This window comes from Rana temporaria, chromosome 2, assembly GCF_905171775.1.
Source record: "Rana temporaria chromosome 2, aRanTem1.1, whole genome shotgun sequence".
NCBI lineage: Eukaryota > Metazoa > Chordata > Amphibia > Anura > Ranidae > Rana > Rana temporaria.
This window is the reverse complement of record NC_053490.1, coordinates 198,721,250-198,742,320: the sequence shown is the minus strand read 5'-3', so window position 1 is coordinate 198,742,320 and position 21,071 is coordinate 198,721,250. Positions and strand designations below refer to the sequence as shown.

General features: G+C 39.4%; 1 protein-coding gene across 2 annotated transcripts in view; it reads right to left on the bottom strand.

Moving 5' to 3' along the window:
* Window positions 1–21,071, bottom strand: part of ARHGEF7 (Rho guanine nucleotide exchange factor 7) — a 176,444-nt gene that overhangs the window by 36,907 nt on the left and 118,466 nt on the right. The window contains exons 12-19 of one of the 2 annotated variants that reach the window (XM_040336224.1): window positions 20,921–21,067; window positions 19,443–19,529; window positions 16,898–16,976; window positions 14,769–14,908; window positions 10,796–11,020; window positions 6,470–6,563; window positions 4,237–4,326; window positions 1,682–1,858 (exon numbers count right to left, since the gene is read on the bottom strand). In XM_040336224.1, coding sequence (XP_040192158.1) covers window positions 1,682–1,858; window positions 4,237–4,326; window positions 6,470–6,563; window positions 10,796–11,020; window positions 14,769–14,908; window positions 16,898–16,976; window positions 19,443–19,529; window positions 20,921–21,067 — 1,039 coding nt within the window. The remainder of the gene's footprint in view (window positions 1–1,681; window positions 1,859–4,236; window positions 4,327–6,469; window positions 6,564–10,795; window positions 11,021–14,768; window positions 14,909–16,897; window positions 16,977–19,442; window positions 19,530–20,920; window positions 21,068–21,071) is intronic. The other variant, XM_040336225.1, reaches the window with a different exon arrangement.

The window sequence follows — 21,071 nt, the reverse complement described above, 5'->3', positions numbered from 1 at the left end:
ACAAGCACTGCTTAGAATATTCTAGGGTGTAAATGTGTCATAAAATGCAGAATGACACCCAGTCAATGATCAAAATTACTTTCAGAGTGATTGAAGGAAAGTTCCCTGCAATGCTTCCCAGAAAACGTCAGCTTTTATAGGATTTATAAAATGCCAGCAGCAATCACCTAAGACGGGGATATGCAATTAGCGGACCTCCAGCTGTTGCAGAACTACAAATCCCATGAGGCATAGCAAGGCTCTGACAGCCATGAGCATGACACCCAGAGACAGAGGCATGATGGGATTTGTAGTTTTGCAACATCTGGAGGTCCGTTAATTGCATATCCATGGACCTAAGAGGTTGAACAAATAGGCTACTGTGTAAGGGTTTAATGAATAAAAATACTGCAGTAAGAGCTTGTGTACGCCAGTGTGTTCACCTCAATTCTCCTTTCATCTTAGCTAAAGAGCTAGAGGAGAGGCAAAAGATGCTATACCATTAATTAAAAGAACATCTTATGCACTAGCAGATTCCCTGTATGAAGATGTCTAGCAAAACCTTAAAATGTATAAAAGTGACAATAAAATTAATGCCTAGCCTAAGGGTCATACCTGCCACAAGGCAAGTTGACAAGTTGAGAGCTTTCCACCGATTTCACTGAATGTGCAGACAGGGCTGAATAAATACTTCCTCTCTACAGTTTCCACAACTAAAAGGATAGATAAGAAAGCCCTCCTATTCTATATACATTTCCTGCAAGACCTGTTAGAAGAAAATGGTTTGGGGCTCATGTGGGGAATCAAGTGTTCATGAGGGGGTTGGAGGAAACGGATTGAATAAAAAGGACAGCCCGAGATAGTACCAATTTCCACTCCAAAATACACTTTCCTGGCAGCTATGAGGAATGAAGGTCCTTAATTGCATACAGAAATGTTTTACACAGTCAATAAAATATGAAAATAATTTAAATACTGCAAGATAATATACATCAATTTCCAAATATAAAATAAAAACTGAGAAATTTTGGCAGCAGCAATGTGACATGACAAAAGTTGTTTCTGTGTGCCACCTGAAGAGTATTATGTACACCCAATGTACTTGTGCCAAATTACTTTCAAACACACAGCTGTGCAAATGCTGCCCAATGCCAGTCACATGAGGTGAGCAGCAGGAGCTTCCCATACAACAATCTTTTTTTTCATAACTTATGATTTATGAATTATTTCTATACAAAATTATATATTGACAAAAAGTCCTCATAAATCTGTGTGGTTTTCAGTGTCATTAAATTACAAAAATGCACAGAAAAATGATCACTTCAAAAGAAACAAAGACAGAATACCTTATCTGCCGTATGTAAAAAATAAATTAATAAAAAAAAATCCTCATATTCTCTTACATAAAACTAGGAACTCACTGCAAGCGTTATAAGAGTGTGAGGTATATTTCCAATGTACACTTTACCTTTGTGGACAGATTATATATAGATTTTTTGTTCAGCTGGAAAAGGAACCTGAATCCACACATACAAAAGAACCAGAAATGATCTCAGTTTTTTAAACAATCACATTAAAGGAGACATAAAACACAAGTAAACATCTAAGAAAAAGTAGGTTGTGGTATAACAAGCATTTTGTTAAGAAAAGAGTTTAGAAGTGCATTAGTTCTGGTGAGAGATATATGAGCAACAGCTCTTACGAGAAGTAGACCCCATTCTGTAACTATGGGCTGTCCATATACTGTCATAGTCAGAGTCTTCGGAGAGGTCTGAAGGCTCCAAACGAGAAAGACTACTGCGACGACCCAAGGAGTCTAGACTTGATTGGTCATCATCAGCCAAGACGTGATTATGCATCAGGTCAGTGCCTTGCCATGCTAAGGATGATGTATGGGTGAAATGAAATGGTAACGGTGGGGAGGCAAAGATGAAAGGAAAGAACAAAAAAGGAATAGAACAGGACAGGAAAAAAGCCACAACCAAAACAGTAACATGAAACAAAACAAAAAGCAAAAAGAAGGGTGATGGGAAGAGAAGGAAAAAAAGAAAATATTGTTAAAAAAAGGAGAACAAAGCTTTGCAGATTTCATTAGTTACTTGTTCATGAGATAAGACAGTGCCGGCAGGAGTAAATATAAACTACTTTGGCATGTGAATGCATTTTGTGAACTTGCAGCAACTGCGGCTCTGAAATGCATTCTGGGGACAGAATCATGCCCGGTCTAGGGGGATTCTACGCCATAAATTAGGCTTCTAATGGTTCTGTAGCAGTATGGTATATTATAGAGCGGCAAAGTGCAATGAAACAAGCATTCATTCTAAAAGAAAACAGTGAAGAAAAACTTCTATAGAAGAAGTTTAGTGCAAGTGAAGAAGGACTTTATTTCACTTTGATGTCAGGATTTCTGTTAGCCAGAGTACCATTTTTTTATGGACAGTTGAAAGAGAAAGACCGTATACCAATCACTTACACACAGTACCATCAACATATATAGTTCAAAGGATTGCATAAATTCAATTTTCATCAGAAAATACAGACAAATATATTTATATGTAAATGATTGGTAGATTAAACTTGCACAAATAATGAGGAATTTTATATATCTAACTGCCATTTGCAACATGTGGAATAAATGCAATATTGCACCAACCATTGGCATTATACTGGGAAAATACTGAAACTCAAAAGGCTAAATGTCTCACATCTATAATTATTGTGGCCCCCTACACACACACACTAAATTCCATATTTATTAAAAAAAAATTAAGCACTAGCTCTTATGGCTGTAATGTTACTAATGTTGTCTATAAATGCCTTCCTCAACTGTAGGCAATAAACTGACTGCTGTACTTCAGATAACGTTATTAATCCCAAGGGAAACTGTACTTGCTTCATAGCGGCCTTCAGCTGCCACTGTTGTCTTTTTTTTTTTATTAGGAATTGTAAGTCTGACAAAATGTGTAGAAGCTAATTGGATCTAAAGTCGGTGTTTTTGACAGGACTATTCTAAGATGGCACTAGAAACAGGTATAACAGGTTGAAAAAAAGACATATCGCAGCCATCAAGAAGCAAGGTCGAAAGGTGTAAAACATGAAGGGTAAAAGCATAATGGAAAAGCTTGAATTAAATATGATTTTTTTTTTTATTCTTTACTGTGGTTGCCACAATTATTTGTCGAACTTAAAAACAGCATCTGCAAAGCACATGGAAAAAGCTGTTTTAGGGAGTGATATTTAAGCAGATCAGAGGGTAACATAAAAGACGGTACTGTATACTGCCGTCATGAAAAACTTGTGTGGTAGTTGCATTTCCTATAACGATGTCACAACACAGACGTCTCTGCTTACCTGCTGCAAAACAGTACTGAAAATTAAACACTTCCATCCTACCAGCCATAAGAAATAAACAGATGTATTTAAAACACTCGCCACCTAGTTTTTGAACATAGTACTAGGCAGGTCAAATATACATTTATGTAACAAGCTTACACCATGTTATGAGCTTTTAAAGAAAAAAATAATAATTTAGGAAACCCGTTTTCTGTCAGTAGGGGACTACGTTTCAGGGAGACCCATGTGTTAAAACATACAATTCACTGTTCTTTGCTTTAAAGTCATTAACATTTGTAGAATATATCATATAGCTACCCCAGAACCAGCATGATAGAAAGTACATTTAGTTTAGTTATTTAAATTCTCAATTTTTTTCAACATATCCTCTCAACCCATATATACTATCTGAATTCACAATGAGCAACAGTCAATAATACAACATTGTAAGTTAAACTAGAATGTACGGAATGATTTTTGTCAGTCAGCGATTGGCATAGTTTGAGGTTTACAAGGAACAATAAGTTCCTACCCATTTTATTTATGTAGCTCAGTGGTCAAAGTGTAAAACCCTGGTCCTAAATGTGCTGTAGATGCTGGTATGTATCCAGATTAAAAAACGGTCAATTAAAATGTTGTACTATTTAGAGAAAACCAACTTGATTGGTAAAGCAAGATGTGGAAGGCTTATCTCAGCTGCTGTTCCGATTTAAAATTGAGGAAAAATATATACTCCATAACATATTCAACATATCAAGCAGCTGTAAAAACGTTATTTTTTATTTAAAATTAGCATCTTTCTTGAGGTTTACATTCAAACACATAACCCCCATAATTATACATGCAATGTGTATTAAAGGCAAACAGGGCAGTACAATTGCAAAAACTAGAGAAGCAAAGGGATCGAAACAAAAATGCACTTACTGGAATTTAAAGTTTGGCGTGTTTTGGCACTTGTACAATAGGCTTCAATAACCTTTAATATCTGGGCATCCTCCTCTAGTGCTGCTGTGCCTGATGAACACAAATTAAGAATGCCTTTTTAGCAAAGCACATATTAATTTTCAAGATGAGCTCTTAACCTGGAAAAAACATTTCTAAGGATCACTCTTGGACTTTGAAATGATTTTGTGAACTGAAGCTAAATTCCACACAATATGATAAACACACAACTTAAAAAAAAAACACATGTGAATAGTTTTAGCAGGCAGAGGGTTATGTTGTTTTGCCAGTCTTTTGATCTAGGCACCCCTTGCAAAAAAATGCATCCAGTTCCTGGATTTCTCTGCATACTACATTGAAAGAAAATAGGCTATACTGCCTTTTTGTCGAGTAGATTACAAGACACAAGATGAGTATTCAGATACCTTGGGTTATGCTGCTTCCTTCAGGAGATTGGAAACTGGCAAACAAAGGTAAAAAAAGGACAGCCCAGTACAACCCCTCCCATTTCCAGCATGTCTAGTTTTGTAGCAAGCAATAGTATCAGTGGATTTTAACAAAACCTTTCAAAGCAAGGCATATTAGTACGCCACGCTTAAATAAAATGTATAGCATTCTGCTTTACATGTAAACAATATTGAAAAAATGTGGCAAAGATAAAAATGTACCTGTTAATACAAGTAAAGATATCAAAATTATCATTCACATTAAAGGAACACTAAAGGTTCGTTTTTTATTAGATCAATTGATTGCTGTAAGCAAGAGCATTTAAATATCACTTACCTCGTTTTTCCTTTTGACCTCCAAAATACAGTAATCCAGGTTTGAAAATGCCATTTCCTGTCTCTCCTCTTCTTGCTTTCCACCAGCATCTGAGCTGTTTTGCATGGTGGAAAGCAGAATGTGCTCACCCCCTCCCTATGACTACAGCCCTGCGTGTAGATGCTCTCTTATCCCTCACAGGCATGGAGGCTAAGCCTAATGGGAACTGTAGTTTCCATTAGGCCGTGATGTAGCAAGAATGAATGCGCACCGCAAACCAGGAAGTCAGTGAGAATAACGAATAAAGAGTGAAGGAGGTTAATAAAACAGCTCGATTTCAGGTATTAAACTAGTTATAATGCAAAACATTACTTTTTACTTTATCAGCTACTGTCAGACTTTAATTTAAGAGGAAAATATTTTTGTCTTTACAACCCCTTTAACCCCTTAACGCCCGCCGCACGACTATTTACGTCCACAAAATGGCACGGACAGGCAGATGGGCATATATACGTCCCTGCCTTCTAGCGGGTGGGGGGTCCGATCGGGCCCCCCTCCGCTGCGTACGGCTGGCGGATTCCCTCGGGGAGCGATCCGGGACGACGGCGCGGCTATTCGTTTATAGCCGCTCCGTCGCGATCGCTCCCCGGTGCTTCACTGTGGCGGCGTATCGATCGAGTGATCCTTTTTATAAGGGAGACTCGATCGATGACGTCAGTCCTACAGCCACACCTCCCTACAGTTGTAAACACACACTAGGTGAACCCTAACTCCTACAGCGCCCCCTGTGGTTAACTCCCAAACTGCAACTGTCATTTTCACAATAAACAATGCAATTTAAATGCATTTTTTGCTGTGAAAATGACAATGGTCCCAAAAATGTGTCAAAATTGTCCGAAGTGTCCGCCATAATGTCGCAGTCACGAAAAAAATCGCTGATCGCCACCAATAGTAGTAAAAAAAAAAATAATTAATAAAAATGCAATAAAACTATCCCCTATTTTGTAAACGCTATAAATTTTGCGCAAACCAATCGATAAACGCTAATTGCGATTTTTTTTACCAAAAATAGGTAGAAGAATACGTATCGGCCTAAACTGAGGAAAAAAAAAAAAGTTATATATGTTTTTGGGGGATATTTATTATAGCAAAAAGTAAAAAATATTGAATTTTTTTCAAAATTGTCGCTCTATTTTTGTTTATAGCGCAAAAAATAAAAAAAACGCAGAGGTGATCAAATACCACCAAAAGAAAGCTCTATTTGTGGGGAAAAAAGGACGCCAATTTTGTTTGGGAGCCACGTCGCACGACCGCGCAATTGTCTGTTAAAGCGACGCAGTGCCGAATCGCAAGACCTGGCCTGGGCATTTAGCTGCCTAAAGGTCCGGGGCTTAAGTGGTTAAGCATACATCATATAGTAGAGTTCTTTTCAGCAGCCAATTCAGAAACTTACTTTTTCTCAGTGCAAATTCTTCATCAGATGGTTTCCTTTCGGGCTTGCGCTTGGGAAGTAATTTTTTCATTGTTTTGGGACTTTTACTGAGATCCTGTAGGAAAAACAAGGCTATTTAAAATATCTTCACGTACAAAAGAAGCAAGTTTACTATATACAAATTAGCACATGAGGCCTGCATATAAGCATTTGGATATCTAGGTACACACAGACCAACAGGTTGATCAATGGTACTTGTTAATGTATATATAGATTTCACTTCTTCTCAGTTTCTCTAATTGAAAACAATTATATTTATTTAATAGCAAATAAACATTGTGAATATGTGTTAACATGTATATTAGGTTAGCTATGCTAAGGCAGTCTCATGCTTACTTGGGTTAAGTGAACACTGCAAGTGACAGATGAGCACGAAGGTATTGTGTCAAATTTAGGGACAAATCAATAAAATTCAACTATTAAGGAACAAAAGGTAGGAAAAGACGTGGAGTGAGGATCATTAATAGGGAGGGGGCTTGACATCTTTTGTTTACCATATGTGGAAAACAAGTGGTCTTTATCGACAGGGAGGAGACCTCTAGCAAAAGTGATATAGCCACAATGTGCAGAATATATGCTCTACAGCAGAACATGCCAAGGGGACAAAGGTATGTCTACCCCTTACCTTAAGAATACAAGACATCCTCTAATACAGAGGGAAACAAAGAAGCAAAAACAAAGCGATGAACAAGTTGGCTGGCAGCTAGTTAATGTATATCTTCCATTATGTACAACACAGATTCCATTCAAAACCATACAGTACATCTACAGCCAAAGCTTTTTTAAGTTTCCATTAAAGTATGGAAGAGTCAAAACCTTTTATTTATTTTTTATATTGCCATCTGTGCTCCATTGGGGATATAGCCCTTCAGTTCACATCCCATAGGCACAACAGGGCAAATGAGGAAACCCCTCCAACGTGAGGGAAATCATCTCTTATGCTGGGTGTATACACTTATGCCGTGTACACACACGAACGGATTTCTGATGGCATTAAATCTGATGGACTTTTTCGTCGGAATTCCGATGAAGCTGACTTTCATCAGTCTTGCATATACACGATCAGACTAAATTCTGACCGTGCCAAAACGCAGTGATGTAAAACACTTCCAATGCTTCCGAGCATGCGTCGACTTGATTCTGAGCATGCATTGATTTTTCTCTGATGGAGTTCCACAAAGACGATCGGAATTTACTATCGAAAACATTTAAAACATGTTCTATTTTTTTTGGGGGCCACACACGATCGGTTTCTCAGATGAAAAAAGTCCATCTGACTTTTTTCCATTGAAAAAAAACCAGTGTGTACACGGCATTCGTTTTGTTTTTTAATTTAACCAAAAAAATAACACATAAAAGATCCCTGCAGCAGAGATGTTGATGTGGGATTCTCATCTGCCAAGACACTGGGGTAGATTTACTAAAACTGGTGCACACAGAATCTGTTCATAGTAACCAATCAGCTTCTAACTTGGAAGCAGATTGGTTACTAGGCTTCACCAGATTCTGTGTGCCCCAGTTTTAGTAAATCTTTGCCATTGTATTCCGACAGGCGAGCATTCCCCCCACTACCAGAATACACGAATGGTTTTCCAGCATGTCCATTTGGCAGAAGCCAGCTTCTGTTAGCTGTACACATGGACCTAAAGCCTTGCACTCTGTATACAGGGCTTAAGTTGTCACTGCAAGAATTTTCCCATTGGAAGACGTTTTCTCCATGAATTTTCATGTGACAACAATACTTATAGGACATACAGAGTTGATTAATCTCCCCAGCAAAGGCTCTGACTAGAATAAACACTAGACAGGGTTTTTAATCATATGTTTAACTTGCATAAAGCAAGGATTAAAAAATAATAATTTTGTGATTCATAAACACTGGCTGCGCTGTGTACCCAATTAGGTGTCACAGTCATTTCAGCTATGCAGTATCCGGTTACCTAGATGGGGATCAAAGCATCTTTACATTCCTAAGCTACTGCTCAATGAAGAGGCAGGTGATCTAGGTAGATATGGAAATCGAAATCTATTTTGTCACATTCCCATACCTGTGCCATGTGGAAGATGCTGTGCAACTAACAAGACTGACAGAAAAATATTACAGGTCAACCGACAGAAAAAACTGTTACTATCTATGTATTTCAACCAAATTATTTAGTAGTCGGCCTAGAACTTCTATTACTTTAATCCTTTTACAGAAATGTAAGGAATTTAATAAAGTATTTATACTGCTAATAACAAACAACTTGTTGCAGAATAGTAGCATCTATACAATGTATTAAAAGAAAAAAAAAAAGAAGAAGAATAGTGGCCTCCACAAACTTGTACCTATTAATCATTAGTTTTTACCCAAAACTTTGGACCACAGCATTAATTTGTCTAAACAATTTGGCAATCAAAACAACAGTCACTGACAGTTGTTTTTCATAGTCAAAACAGAAAATGTAACTATATGGGCAGAACCCTGGCAGAAACCCCAAAAGCAAAGCACTGCCCACATGCCCCAGTATGTCCCTCCATCCAGTTAAATTGCTGCTACCATGTGCTGGTTCAGCTAGTATGGCTCGTCAAGCCCAATAGTAGGTCTACAGCAAGATGAAGCATCTCTGCACATGTGTACCACAGTCGCGAGTGTATTCAATGCGTTCAGCCTGGTATCCACCCATGGGCGAACACCAACATTTCACCCTTCTGAGGGTGGGCAACATAGAGGTAAAGTGGTTAGCATCTCTACCTAGCAGTACTAAGATCATCGGTTCAAAAATCCCAACCAAGGCACTACCTACATGGTGTTTGCATGTTCTCCCTGTGCCTGCGTGAGTTTGCTCCAGGTACCCTTATTTCCTTCTACACTCCAAAGACATGCTGGTAGGTTAACTGGCTCCTGCCTAAAATTGGCCCTAGTATGTTTCTGAATGTGAGCTAGATTGTAAGCTCCATGAGGGCAGGGACTGATGTGAATGTACAATATATATGTAAAGCACTGCATACATTGACAGAGCTGTAGAAGTAACTGTAAATAAGTTTATAATAAATTGAGGGCTTAGGGGTAAAGTCTCATTTTTGTTTTCAAACATGTTATAATTACCTGTTCTAAGCAGTGGTTTTGCACAGAACAGCCCAAATCCTCCTCTTCTCTGGTCCATCTTCGGTGCTCCTGGCCCCTCTCTGTTTGCTATGGGGGCACCAGAGCTGAGCCGCAGCTCCTTGTGTCCATTCAGTGCTCCAGTCCCCTTTCTCATTGGCTCACTGACTTTGATTGACAGCAGCAAGAGCCAATGGCACCACACTGCCGTCTCAGCAAATGAGGAGGGACAGCCAATTCTCTTGCGCAACATCGCTGGATCTAGATCTTCTGCCTTTACAACCACTTTAACAGTACAGGTGCACATAGCCATAACTATTATTACGATTAAATAAATCATGAGCCATGGAGAAAGGTTTGTGCAGAGGGGCGATTGAAAAGGATTCCTGTCTTGCAGTGCCACCTATCATCAGGCTGTTTAAAGTGCTGGGAGAAATGGATTTGAACAAGCTGGCATACAGCATACACATGGGTGTTCTAAAAACCAGAAGTCACGCTAAAAAACTTTTTAAAACTGATATTTGTTTTATATAACAGCCAATTGCATCTCAACGATTAAGCCCTCAATAGGTGTAAAATGTATTAGAGGTGTGTTCTCCTACGGATGGAGACCAGGGTGAAGCCGTTTTATACACTTACGACTGTTGTGCACATTAGAGTGGTTGTAAACCCTTACATATAACTCAGTGAAGTGCCTGGCCTCAGGTGATACATAGAAATGAAATAAATCCTCCTACATGACTTGCACCTGTCTATATACAGCCCTCTCTCCTCTACATCTGTTCAAAACGCAGAGTTATAAAGCTTTCTGAGAGTTCTAGTTACACTATGCAGAGCTCAGTGAGGAGGGCTCTGAGAGCTGATTAGAGGGAAGAGAAACACCCCCTCCACACAGCAAAGGAACAGAGTTGAGGCTGTCAATCAGCTGAAGATCCCTCCCATCACTTTTTTTCTCTTGGGGTCAGGGAAACTTGTCAGACATGATTCATGCTGATGGCAGAAGAAAAAAAGCACCAGAGAAAAGTGACACTTCGTGCTCTTAATTGAGACAAGTATACACTTTAGAAGGATATGCTTTGTTCATATGTCATGTCTGAGGTTTACAACCACTTTAACAGAGTGTGATAGTACACTGGAAGTTAAAGCCTTTTTACTTAAATTGCTACACAAATTTCAAATTTGTCACTTCCATTCTCCCCTACCTCTTTATAACAGAGTGCTGCAGAAGGTCTGAGTGGAGGGGCAGGACGCAAGCAACTTAAACTCCAAGGCTTTGATGTTTTTGGTGGTTCCAGTGGGCTCCAGCTGATGGTACTGTGTGGCGATCCATGGTGTGAGAGGTGTGGCAATGTGTGATACGCAGGTGTGTGAGGTGCTGGCTTGAGGTCTGAATGCTTGCTTGATGGGGTAACTGGGTGAGAAGGAAGCTGTATACAAAACACAACTATTAATAAAACAAATACTTAAATATCTGAATATAGCTAGTAATAGAAACATGAAAAATTCCAATATGGGGTTAGTGTATACATCAAGACAGGATGTAAAAAAAGGCAAGAGATCAGTTTATAACCTAACTGAGCCTTTATATTCCCTGAGCCTCCCTGTTGGTCCTTTACTGTGATATGAGGCATCGCTTACCAACTGGGAGGGAGGAAGATAGGGAAAAGCATGGGATAGTCTCAAATTATACATCTATTGCTGGATCCACTGTTTCCACATGTAGTTTCACTAGGAGGTAACCTGTACTTATGCATTTTTGATTTTATGCTCAGAATGAACTGTCCAAATTGACTTTAAAAGCGGTTAAAGATTTGCGAATGACAACAACCCAGCATACAAGTACAAAGAAGTAATTTGACTTGCCTGCAAATTCCATACCTTTTAGTACAGCACAGAACATTGGTATAATTTTCATAGACCCTGGGTTATAGGTACCTGTAGATGACTGGGCTCTGGCAGAGCCCTTGAGAACAGGCCACCCTTAGACACCTCCCCTAAAACCCTGCTGCATTCTGTGTATTGTCAGGTTTCTGCAGTTAAGCTTTGTTGCAGAAAGTAATCTTTACCCCTCTTCTGTTGACCACCTAGGGCCATGCAATTTAACTTGCTAGATCTTATTGTCTTTGATAAGAAACTGCCCAAAGATCTTTCGATCTATGGAAAATACTGAATGATTTAGATATTATCCATAATTATCTAAGGTACATGATATAGACCTCTCATTCTGATACAGTTCAATTCCATGTCAAACCATGCTTATTAAAAAAAAAAAAAAAAAATGAAGGGCCTAATGTTACTTAAATATATGGATCCATAAGATCAGATATTGAAGGCCACCGACATGTCTTGTAGCCAGGACAAAGTGCATGCATGGCAAATGGTATGATGCAATATCATCCACTTGAGCCTAAGCTCCGAGTCTGAAAAGTTTACACAGAATGTGAAATACATTTAAAACATAACCTCAGATTATAGTAATGGTCAGAAATAGGTCTTAATCGCCCATGGCAATGGTCCATGTAGCGAGTTCAGGCATTGCCCATCACGGTGGGCATACCCCTGAAGTGGTCTTCAGGATTTGGGTTCCATATAAATGGACCAGGGCCTAGGAACTGTACATTATCCTGGGGCTGATTACAACATATTACACTACGTGCCAAGGTGAGTGTCCATGTCCCTGCAGGAACCAGTGCCTGAAGAAACATTACAGTTCATCCGCACAGTCCAAGTACAGCTCCCAACATTTTTTTTGGATGCACAGTTTCTACTGTAATATAGAGAAAACAGGGGATTCACTGCGTGAGGAAAAGTTATGGGGGGGGGGGGGTTTCATTCCCAGATGTATCCTCGAAAACCTTGCCAGTGTCCAATCACTGTAAGGTATGAGCCCTTTAAAAAAAGGGTCTACGAATACGAATGCCTGTGTTCTGTACTGTAAGGTAAAGACATATTAATCTAGTCCAAATTTATGCCATCATTGTATATGTCAACAGCTAACCTGAAATATAAATATATTACATTTCAATGTTTGTGTTTGGGTCCTTTATAAGCATGCATTACATTTTCTTATATTCAGTGCATTGGAGGGTCACAGACGGCATTGTACCACTTGAATAATTTTGAACGCCGGGTTTTGACCCTTTAGAAAAAAACATATGTAAATGTAACCTTTATGTGTGAACACAAACAATTATGCTAAATGTTGATGTTCGCACAGTGTATTAACAAAAAAAAAAAAAGATCACATACTTCTTCAAACGCATGCATTGAAACAAAATGTTAAACCATATAAATACAGAAGTAAAAACATATTTCTAAGGTTTGACAGCACTTTTAATTAGCTACATGGTTAGGTTGGTAAAACGATCAACCAATAGAAATAATAGATAGAAAAAAACTCCTTTTACACAACACTAAATACCCACAGTTGATCCATTTGATGGGAAAACCCCTATGAAACATAATTCATGGGTTTATTTTGTTTTTTATTTATTCCATATGATGGTTTTGGTAGGAGAGTTGTTGGGATAAAGACATTAAAAAAGGTTACAATTGTAATTTTAAAAACTCACAAATCCAACTCTGCTTATTCTTTAAAATCTTTAGACCCCTTTCACACTGGTGCCGCCCCGAGCGTCGGCGGTAAAATGCGCTATTTTACAGTCGGATTTGTGGTGCATTTCGGCCGCTAGCGGGGCAATTTAACCGCTGCTAGCAGCCGAGAAAGGGTTAAAACCACCCGCAATGCGCCGCTACAGCGGCGTATTGCCGGCGGCACGGCAGCGTTGCCCATTGATTTCAGTGGGCAGGAGCGCAATGGCAGCAGTGAGTTCACCGCTGTTAATGCACTCCAAAGAAGCTGCTGGCAGGACTTTTCCTGACGCCCTGCCAGCGCACCGCCCTCCAGTGTAAAAGCCCTCAGGCTTTCACACTGGAGACAATAGAGCAGCTGTTTTAGGGCGGATTGCAGGTGCTATTTTTAACGCTATAGCGCCTGCAAAACGCCCTTATGCCGCGTACACACGATCGGTTAAACCGATGAGAATGGTCTGATGGACCATTTTCATCGGTCAAAACCGATCGTGTGTGGGAGCCATCGGTTATTTAACCATCGGTTAAAAAAAAGCCAACTTGTTTTAAATTTAACCGATGGAGAAAAAAACGATCGTTAGTAGGCGCAACCATCAGTTAAAAATCCAGGCATGCTCAGAATCAAGTCGACGCATGCTTGGAAGCATTGAACTTCGTTTTTTTTCAGCACGTCGTTGTGTTTTACGTCACCGCGTTCTGACACAATCTTTTTTTTTAACCGATTGTGTGTAGGCGTGACGGACCGTCCGTCAGCTTCATTGGTTAACCGATTAAAACGGTCCATCGGTAGTGTTAAAGGAGTATTAAAGGAATAGAATCTTGTCCCCGCAATCCAGTCTGCTAGATGACTGATTAATTATTTCAACAGGGAGTAAACAAACCAAAGACTAAGCATTTACATGCACCCAATTCAACAAAACAATGAACTGTTAGGGATGCATGGATGCTTGTAATTATAGACAAATAAAAAAAAACACCATATTTATAGTCTGTCACTAGCATTAACCCATCCAGCAATTTGTAATTTTATTAGCTCCCTCTAACATAGTTTCATTACCTGTTGATCCTGCCAGCGGAGCAATTCATTTTCCATTTCCTTGAACAGCTTATACTGCCCAACAAAAGTGGCAGTTACAGGGGTTGGGGCAAACCACATGGCACTATAAGGATTAAACACCCCCTCCCCCCCCAAAAAAACAGCACTGTAAAAGTATAAAAGTGGTTGCTGCAGTTAGGGTTAATTTGTTTGTCTCCGGTTTAAAGGTTATCAATGTAGATGCTTAGTGGACTGTCTATAGGGTGACAACATTGTCAGAGATATATATTACACACACACCATAACTGCCACAGTAAATATTCATATATTTTTGCACTGGCACAGAGATTAGCAACAATGTCACAAGACATACAGTTTTTAGCTAAACTGTCAAACATGCAAAACGTTAGTTGCTGAAGATTTGCACCTAACAATAATAATTATTGAGGTCTTGCAACAGTAAATATTGCTGTTTTACACAATTATACTGAACATGAATGACAGGAAAGATACAGTGATATTCCCGAAATATAAAAGGAGGTTCTTACTGTATGACAGGGCACAGAGTGAGGCTTTATTGTAGGATTGATCATAGAGGTATATTTAGTTTGTTTATGTAGATGGTCCACCCATTCCTGTAGATCTTGCTGGTTATTACATGACACAATTATCCTTTCAATCATGTTACCTACAAATAAAACAAAAAATAAATAAACCCTTACGGTTTTTTAGTTGTGGCAGAGTAGATTCTCATTCAACTTACATTACAACATAATAGGTGCTGGCTGGCCATGTGGGTTGTAATAAAGTGCAACAATGGGTACTAAATGGTCACGTGGCAAAGATTTTTACTTGTGCACACAAAATTAAGGTGATTGTAAACCCTTAATTTTTTTTTTTTTTTTTTTAACATGTTATACTTGCCTGCTCTGTGCAATGGTTTTGCATTAAGGTCCCCCACTGGCACTCCTGGCTCCTCCCCCTGTCGAGTGCTCACCATAGCAAAGCCACTTTCTATGGTGGCACACATGCAAGCTTGCTCCTAAGCCAGCTCAGCCCCACTCCCTCCTCACTGGCTGTGATTAAAAGTCACCAATGTCTCCCACTGTGGTCTCTGAGCCTATTAGGAGGGAGAGCCGCTGCTCTCGTGCACATCGCTGGACCGAGATTGGGGTCAGGTAAGGACAAGGTTCTCCTAAGGCAGGAATCCTCAAACTACGGCCCTCCAGCTGTTCCGGAACTACATATCCCATGAGGCATTGTAAAACTCTGACATTCACAGACATGACTAGGCATGATGGGAATTGTAGTTCCTGAACAGCTGGAGGGCCATAGTTTGAAGACCCATGTCCTAAGGCAACAGAGGGCTGAAGGTGTCTGCACCTAATGCAGAGAATGCTTTTAAGGTAAAAAATAAACCTTCAGCCATTCGAAACACCTTTAAAGAGGAACTGCAGTCTGCTCACATAATTTTTAAATAAAAACATCTTTGACATTCTAAAGCTTCCCTCCAACCACTTTGCATATTATTTTATATATACTGTCATTCTGTACTTGCCAAATATGCTGTAGAAATAGCCCTCCACTGAGTCTGGCTGCAACAATTTTAACTAGGGCTGCACTGATACTAGTATCGCTGTCGAGCATTTGCACTCGTGCAAATGCTCTGATGCTTGACCCAATACCTGGACAGTCAGGGACGATCGGTGCAACGGTAGGGGAGTTACAATCACAGATCTCCCAGTGTGGCTTTCAATAAAGCATCTGACAGCCACTTCTCCCCCCCCCCCCGTGGCCTTCAGCTGCTTTATTGAAAGCCACACAGGGAGATTGGTGCTTGTAACTAACCCCACCGATCGCCCTCAACTGTCCCCTGTATCCTCTTCCGGTCCCCCTCCATGTCCTCCTCTGTGTTCTCCAGTCTGATCCCCCGCCATGTCCTCTTTCGATTCCCCCCCATTTCCTCCTCCATGCGCTCCTCTAGTTCCCCCGTGCGCTCCTTCCAGTGCTCCTCCGGTTCCCCCTCTGTGCTCCTTCGCCCTCACCTGTCCCAGATCTTTTAGGACGGAGAGTGAAAGAAGGAGCCGATATACATGTCATTTACTGTCTCCTTTCTTTTCCCGAATGGATAAAGTCACCGACAGAGTCACTTTGGGTGTAATTTCAATAGACATCTGTGCAGGAACCCACACAGATATCTCTAAAATGGCCCCTGAAGTCGGACTGACATGCGGGTATGAAATTGTGAGAGTTTTGCTGAACTCGCACAATTTCAATCCCACAGAAGTGTGAACCTAGGCTAAAGCACACAAAGCTATTAACATTTAACTCCACGTCTGTAAACAAAACGTGGCTTAACAAGAGTTACTACGTTTACAGGCTGTTACAGGCAATTGGCGTTTCAAATGCTTCTGGACATCCATCCTGCTTTCCAAAAAATGCTTCTAAACTCAACTGCCTATAAATTACTATAAATGACTCTGTGTACATGTACTAATAAGATACATAGAGGGGAGTTCAGGGGCAGCTGAAAAACAAAACGCCCAACTGCTACTAAACGTCCATTTACCAGCAGCAGTGTACAGGAAGCCTTACCCTTTCATGAAATAAAAAGTAAAACATTTCTTTATCTTAACACAGAAGCAAGGCAAGTTAAATAATGAGAGGAAGGGGTTACCAGAAATTTCATAGGCATTCCTATGATTTTCATTATCTTCCAACTTTGTGATGCATGTCCCCGTTAGAGGAAGTTTGCCCTGTGGGGAAGAAAATGAAACTTACACACAAAAAAATGTATTCCTTCTATACAATTGTTTAAAGTGAGCATGTACTTTGCTCACACTAGACAAATTAACAAGTTCACTTTTCACTTTTGTATTTACTCCAGATTTGTGCAGTAATCTGGAATGAAACAACTCCTGCACTTTGCACCTGTGCAAAAGCTTCCTTAAAAAATGGCCAGTTGCTGCTGATCTCTTTGTGCAGGGTGACCGACTTGTATTCCCTTTCCCCCATAGCTTTAGCCACAGAATACATGCAACACAGTAAATATGTCACTGCTATATTTAAGCTATATTCTTGGTTTGCAAGGGCATTTTGTGAAACATAGATTTACATCGTTTGGGGTAACTGATGATTATTATTATATTATACAGGATTTACATAGTGCCAACAGTTTGCAAATATATTTAAATCAAAGCTTTTTTGTTCATAGTTCAGATTTAATTGGTGTGAGCATGCACACACATCCACCATATTTGAGGAGCATTTTAGGTGCCATAGCACAGTTCTCATAAAAAATAAATAAAAATTCTGGTATGACGCAATATTAGACATTCATAGCCCATGTATCTAGAGCCTTACTATTGAGATCGTTTATACTCTAGAATTAAATCACAAGTCACATTATCTAAGGACATTCAAGTTACCATTCTGAAACAGCTACATTATCTCACAAAAGTGAGTACACCCCTCAGATTTTTGCAAATATTTTATTATAACTTTTCATGTGACAAAATGAAGAAATGACACTTTGCTACAATGTAAAGTAGTGAGGGTACAGTTTGTATAACAGTGTAAATTTGCTGTCCACTCAAAATAGCTCAACAAACAGCCATTAATGTCTAAACCGCTGGCAACAAAAGTGAGTACACCCCTAAGTGAAAATGTCCAAATTGGGGCCCAATTAGCCATTTTCCCTCCCAGTGTCATGTGTCTTGTTAGTGTTACAAGGTCTCAGGTGTTAATGGGGAACAAGTATGTTAAATTTGGTGTTATCGTTCTCACTCTCTCATACTAGTCACTAGAAGTTCAACATGGCACCTCATGGCAAAGAACTCTGAGGATTCTGAAAAAAAAAAAAGAATTGTTGCTCTACATAAAGATGGCCTAGGCTATAAGAAGATTGCAAAGACTCTGAAACTGAGCTGCACCACTGTAGCAAAGACCATACAGCGGTTTAACAGGATAGGTTGCACTCAGAACAGGCCTTGCCATCCCTGGTGGTCCAGCATGTGCATGACCAGCACATGCTCATCTTCATATCCAGAGGTTGTCTTTGGGAAATGTCTTTGGGAAATATACATATGAGTGCTGTCAGCATTGCTGCAGAGGTTGAAGGGGTGGAGGGTCAGCCTATCAGTGCTCAGACCATACACCGCACACTGCATCAAATTGGTCTGTGTGGCTGTCGCCCCAGAAGGAAGCCTCTTCTAAAGATGATGCACAAGAAAGCCCACAAGCAGTTTGCTAAAGAGAAGCAGACTAAGGACATGGATTACTGGAACCATGTCCTGTGGTCTGATGAGACCAAGATAAATGTATTTGTTTCGGATGGTTTTAAGTGTGTGTGGTAGCAACCAGGTGAGGTGTACAAAGACAAGTGTGTCTTGCCTACAGTCAAGCATGGTGGTGGGAGTGTCATGGTCTGGGGCTGTATGAGCGCTGCCAGCACTGGGGAGCTACAGTTCTCTGAGGGAAACACGAATGCCAACATGCTCTGTGACATACTGAAGCAGAGAATGATCCCCTCAGTTCGAAGACTGGGGCGCAGGGCAGTTTTCCAACATGATAATGACCCCAAACACACCTCCAAGACGATTACAGCCTTGCTAAAGAAGCTGAGGCTAAAGGTGATGGAGAAAAACGTAAAGGTGTCTCTAGACCTAAACCCTATTGAGCATCTGTGCGGCATCCTCACCCTATTGAGCATCTGTGAGGCATCCTTACACGAAAGGTGTAGGAGAGCAAGGTCTCCAACATCCACCAGCTCCGGGATGTCATCATGGAGGAGTGGAAGAGGACTCCAGTGGCAACGTGTGAAGCTCTGGTGAACTCCATGCCTAAGAGGGTTAAGGCAGTGCTGGAAAATGATAGTGGCCACACAAAATATTGAAACTTTAAGCCCAATTTGGACATTTTCACTTAGAGGTGTAATCACTTTTGTTGCCAGCGGTTTAGACATTAATGGCTGTGTGTTGGGTTAATTGTGTAATTTCTTCAGTGTTACATGGAAAGATATAAAAAAATATTTACAAAAATGTGAGGGGTGTACTCTCACTTTTGTGAGATACTGTACTTCGAACAGGCCCACATTGCAAATATATTATTAAACCTAAATACTAAAGTTGCGACCAAACTGATCATTTATAGAGAAGTCTTCAAATCATAAATGTATTAACATTTAATAACAATAAGGGCCAGAAATACAAACCTCTACATACCTGATAGATAAAACCGCTCATTCTTGGACTTGCAGACAGCATTAATAACACATTAGGAAAGAGTAGAAGATACCGTTCATTCTTTTCCTTGTAGAAGAGGCAAAAATATAAACAGCAAGTCATTTATTAATAAATTAAAAACACATTTATTCAAATATCATATTAATTGGCAAAAGGTGGTTATTTAAAGGGATTTATTTTCTTCAAAAGCAGGCCAGCTCTTTGCCCCTCAAGTGCAGAAAAAATTCTAGAAAAATACTCAAACTTCACAGAATTAGAGAAGTGGTAAGCCACAGCTTATTTCTGCATTGTCCAATGCAGGACATCATTTTAGACATCATCATGCTGGAGGAATTAAGTTAAGCTGGCCCATAGATGGCATAGATGGGTAGAGTTTCAAGTGAAAATTCTTAGGAAAAGAAAGTTTGTTCATTCCAATGTCCATTTTTCACTACAGTGACAATTTTTTTTTTTCAAAGGAGCTGAATCTAAATTTTTTCTTTAATAAAGACTTTCTAGCAGTGTACGGTATGTGGTTGTTGACCTGTAAAGTCCACCCATGACAAAATCAAACATTAAAAGCAAACAAAAGCACATTTAAATGTTCTGTTATGACATGTTATGTAAGAATTCTCTAAAAAACTGTTTGAAGGCAAGCTCTTTATACGAATGAAAGTGACCCTGGCACTTCCTCTACAACCACCCATAGGAATTGTGGACTAAAGCGATGGTTCCAGAATTTAGGAATAAAGGGGAATGCCTGAAACTGCCTTAAATAAGATGGGTAATAATAATTAAAAAAAAACAGTAACCATGAATATTCATGTACATTTAAATTGCCAGAAAATGTTTACCTAAATACTAAAAGGAAATACTATTAATTCACATACTGTAAAGTCCTGCAAATGTATAGCGCTTTGCTCATTGGGAGCTACTGCAGTTTTTTTTTTTAGTTAATGTCTGAATAATGAATTCCTGAGTACTGGATGTCAAGTCTTAGTATGCCATATATCAAATTTGACTATCAACAGGTGGCACGTTTCATTCTTGTATAAACAGCTGGCGTGTGAAAAATATAGTCCATGCCACAACTAAAACAAGGCACAATGCGCCATACAAGCACTAAAAGCATTTAAAAGGAAATTCCAGTTAGTACCATACAGCACCCTCATAACAGATGGTTGCCTCTTTATAACTTGTAATGGCATTTTTGTAATATTCCCAGGAGCCAATGCCAGATAATATGCACAGTGTTGGCTTATATATTATTATGCATTTACATTTTTTTATAATGCAAGTTTTAAGAATATCATATACAATTTAAGACCAATATATATTAAATGTAATTAAATTGAGCTTAAAAGTACGAATCTACAGTCCAGTTTACAAAAACTAAATTAAAAAAAAGCATAGCAAAAAAAAAAAAAAAATCCAAGTTTTGTGGAAAGGGTCTTTAACAGATTCTAAATTATAGTTACCTCACTTCCTGAACACTGTATCAATACTTGTGACATGTAAAGAACAATGCCTAGGGTCTTGATATCTTCCCCTTCCCAACCACGAATAGCTTCATTCAGAATCTGAAGCTCCAGTTCCTTTCTTTTTCTCACTTCTTGGCACTGCGCCTGA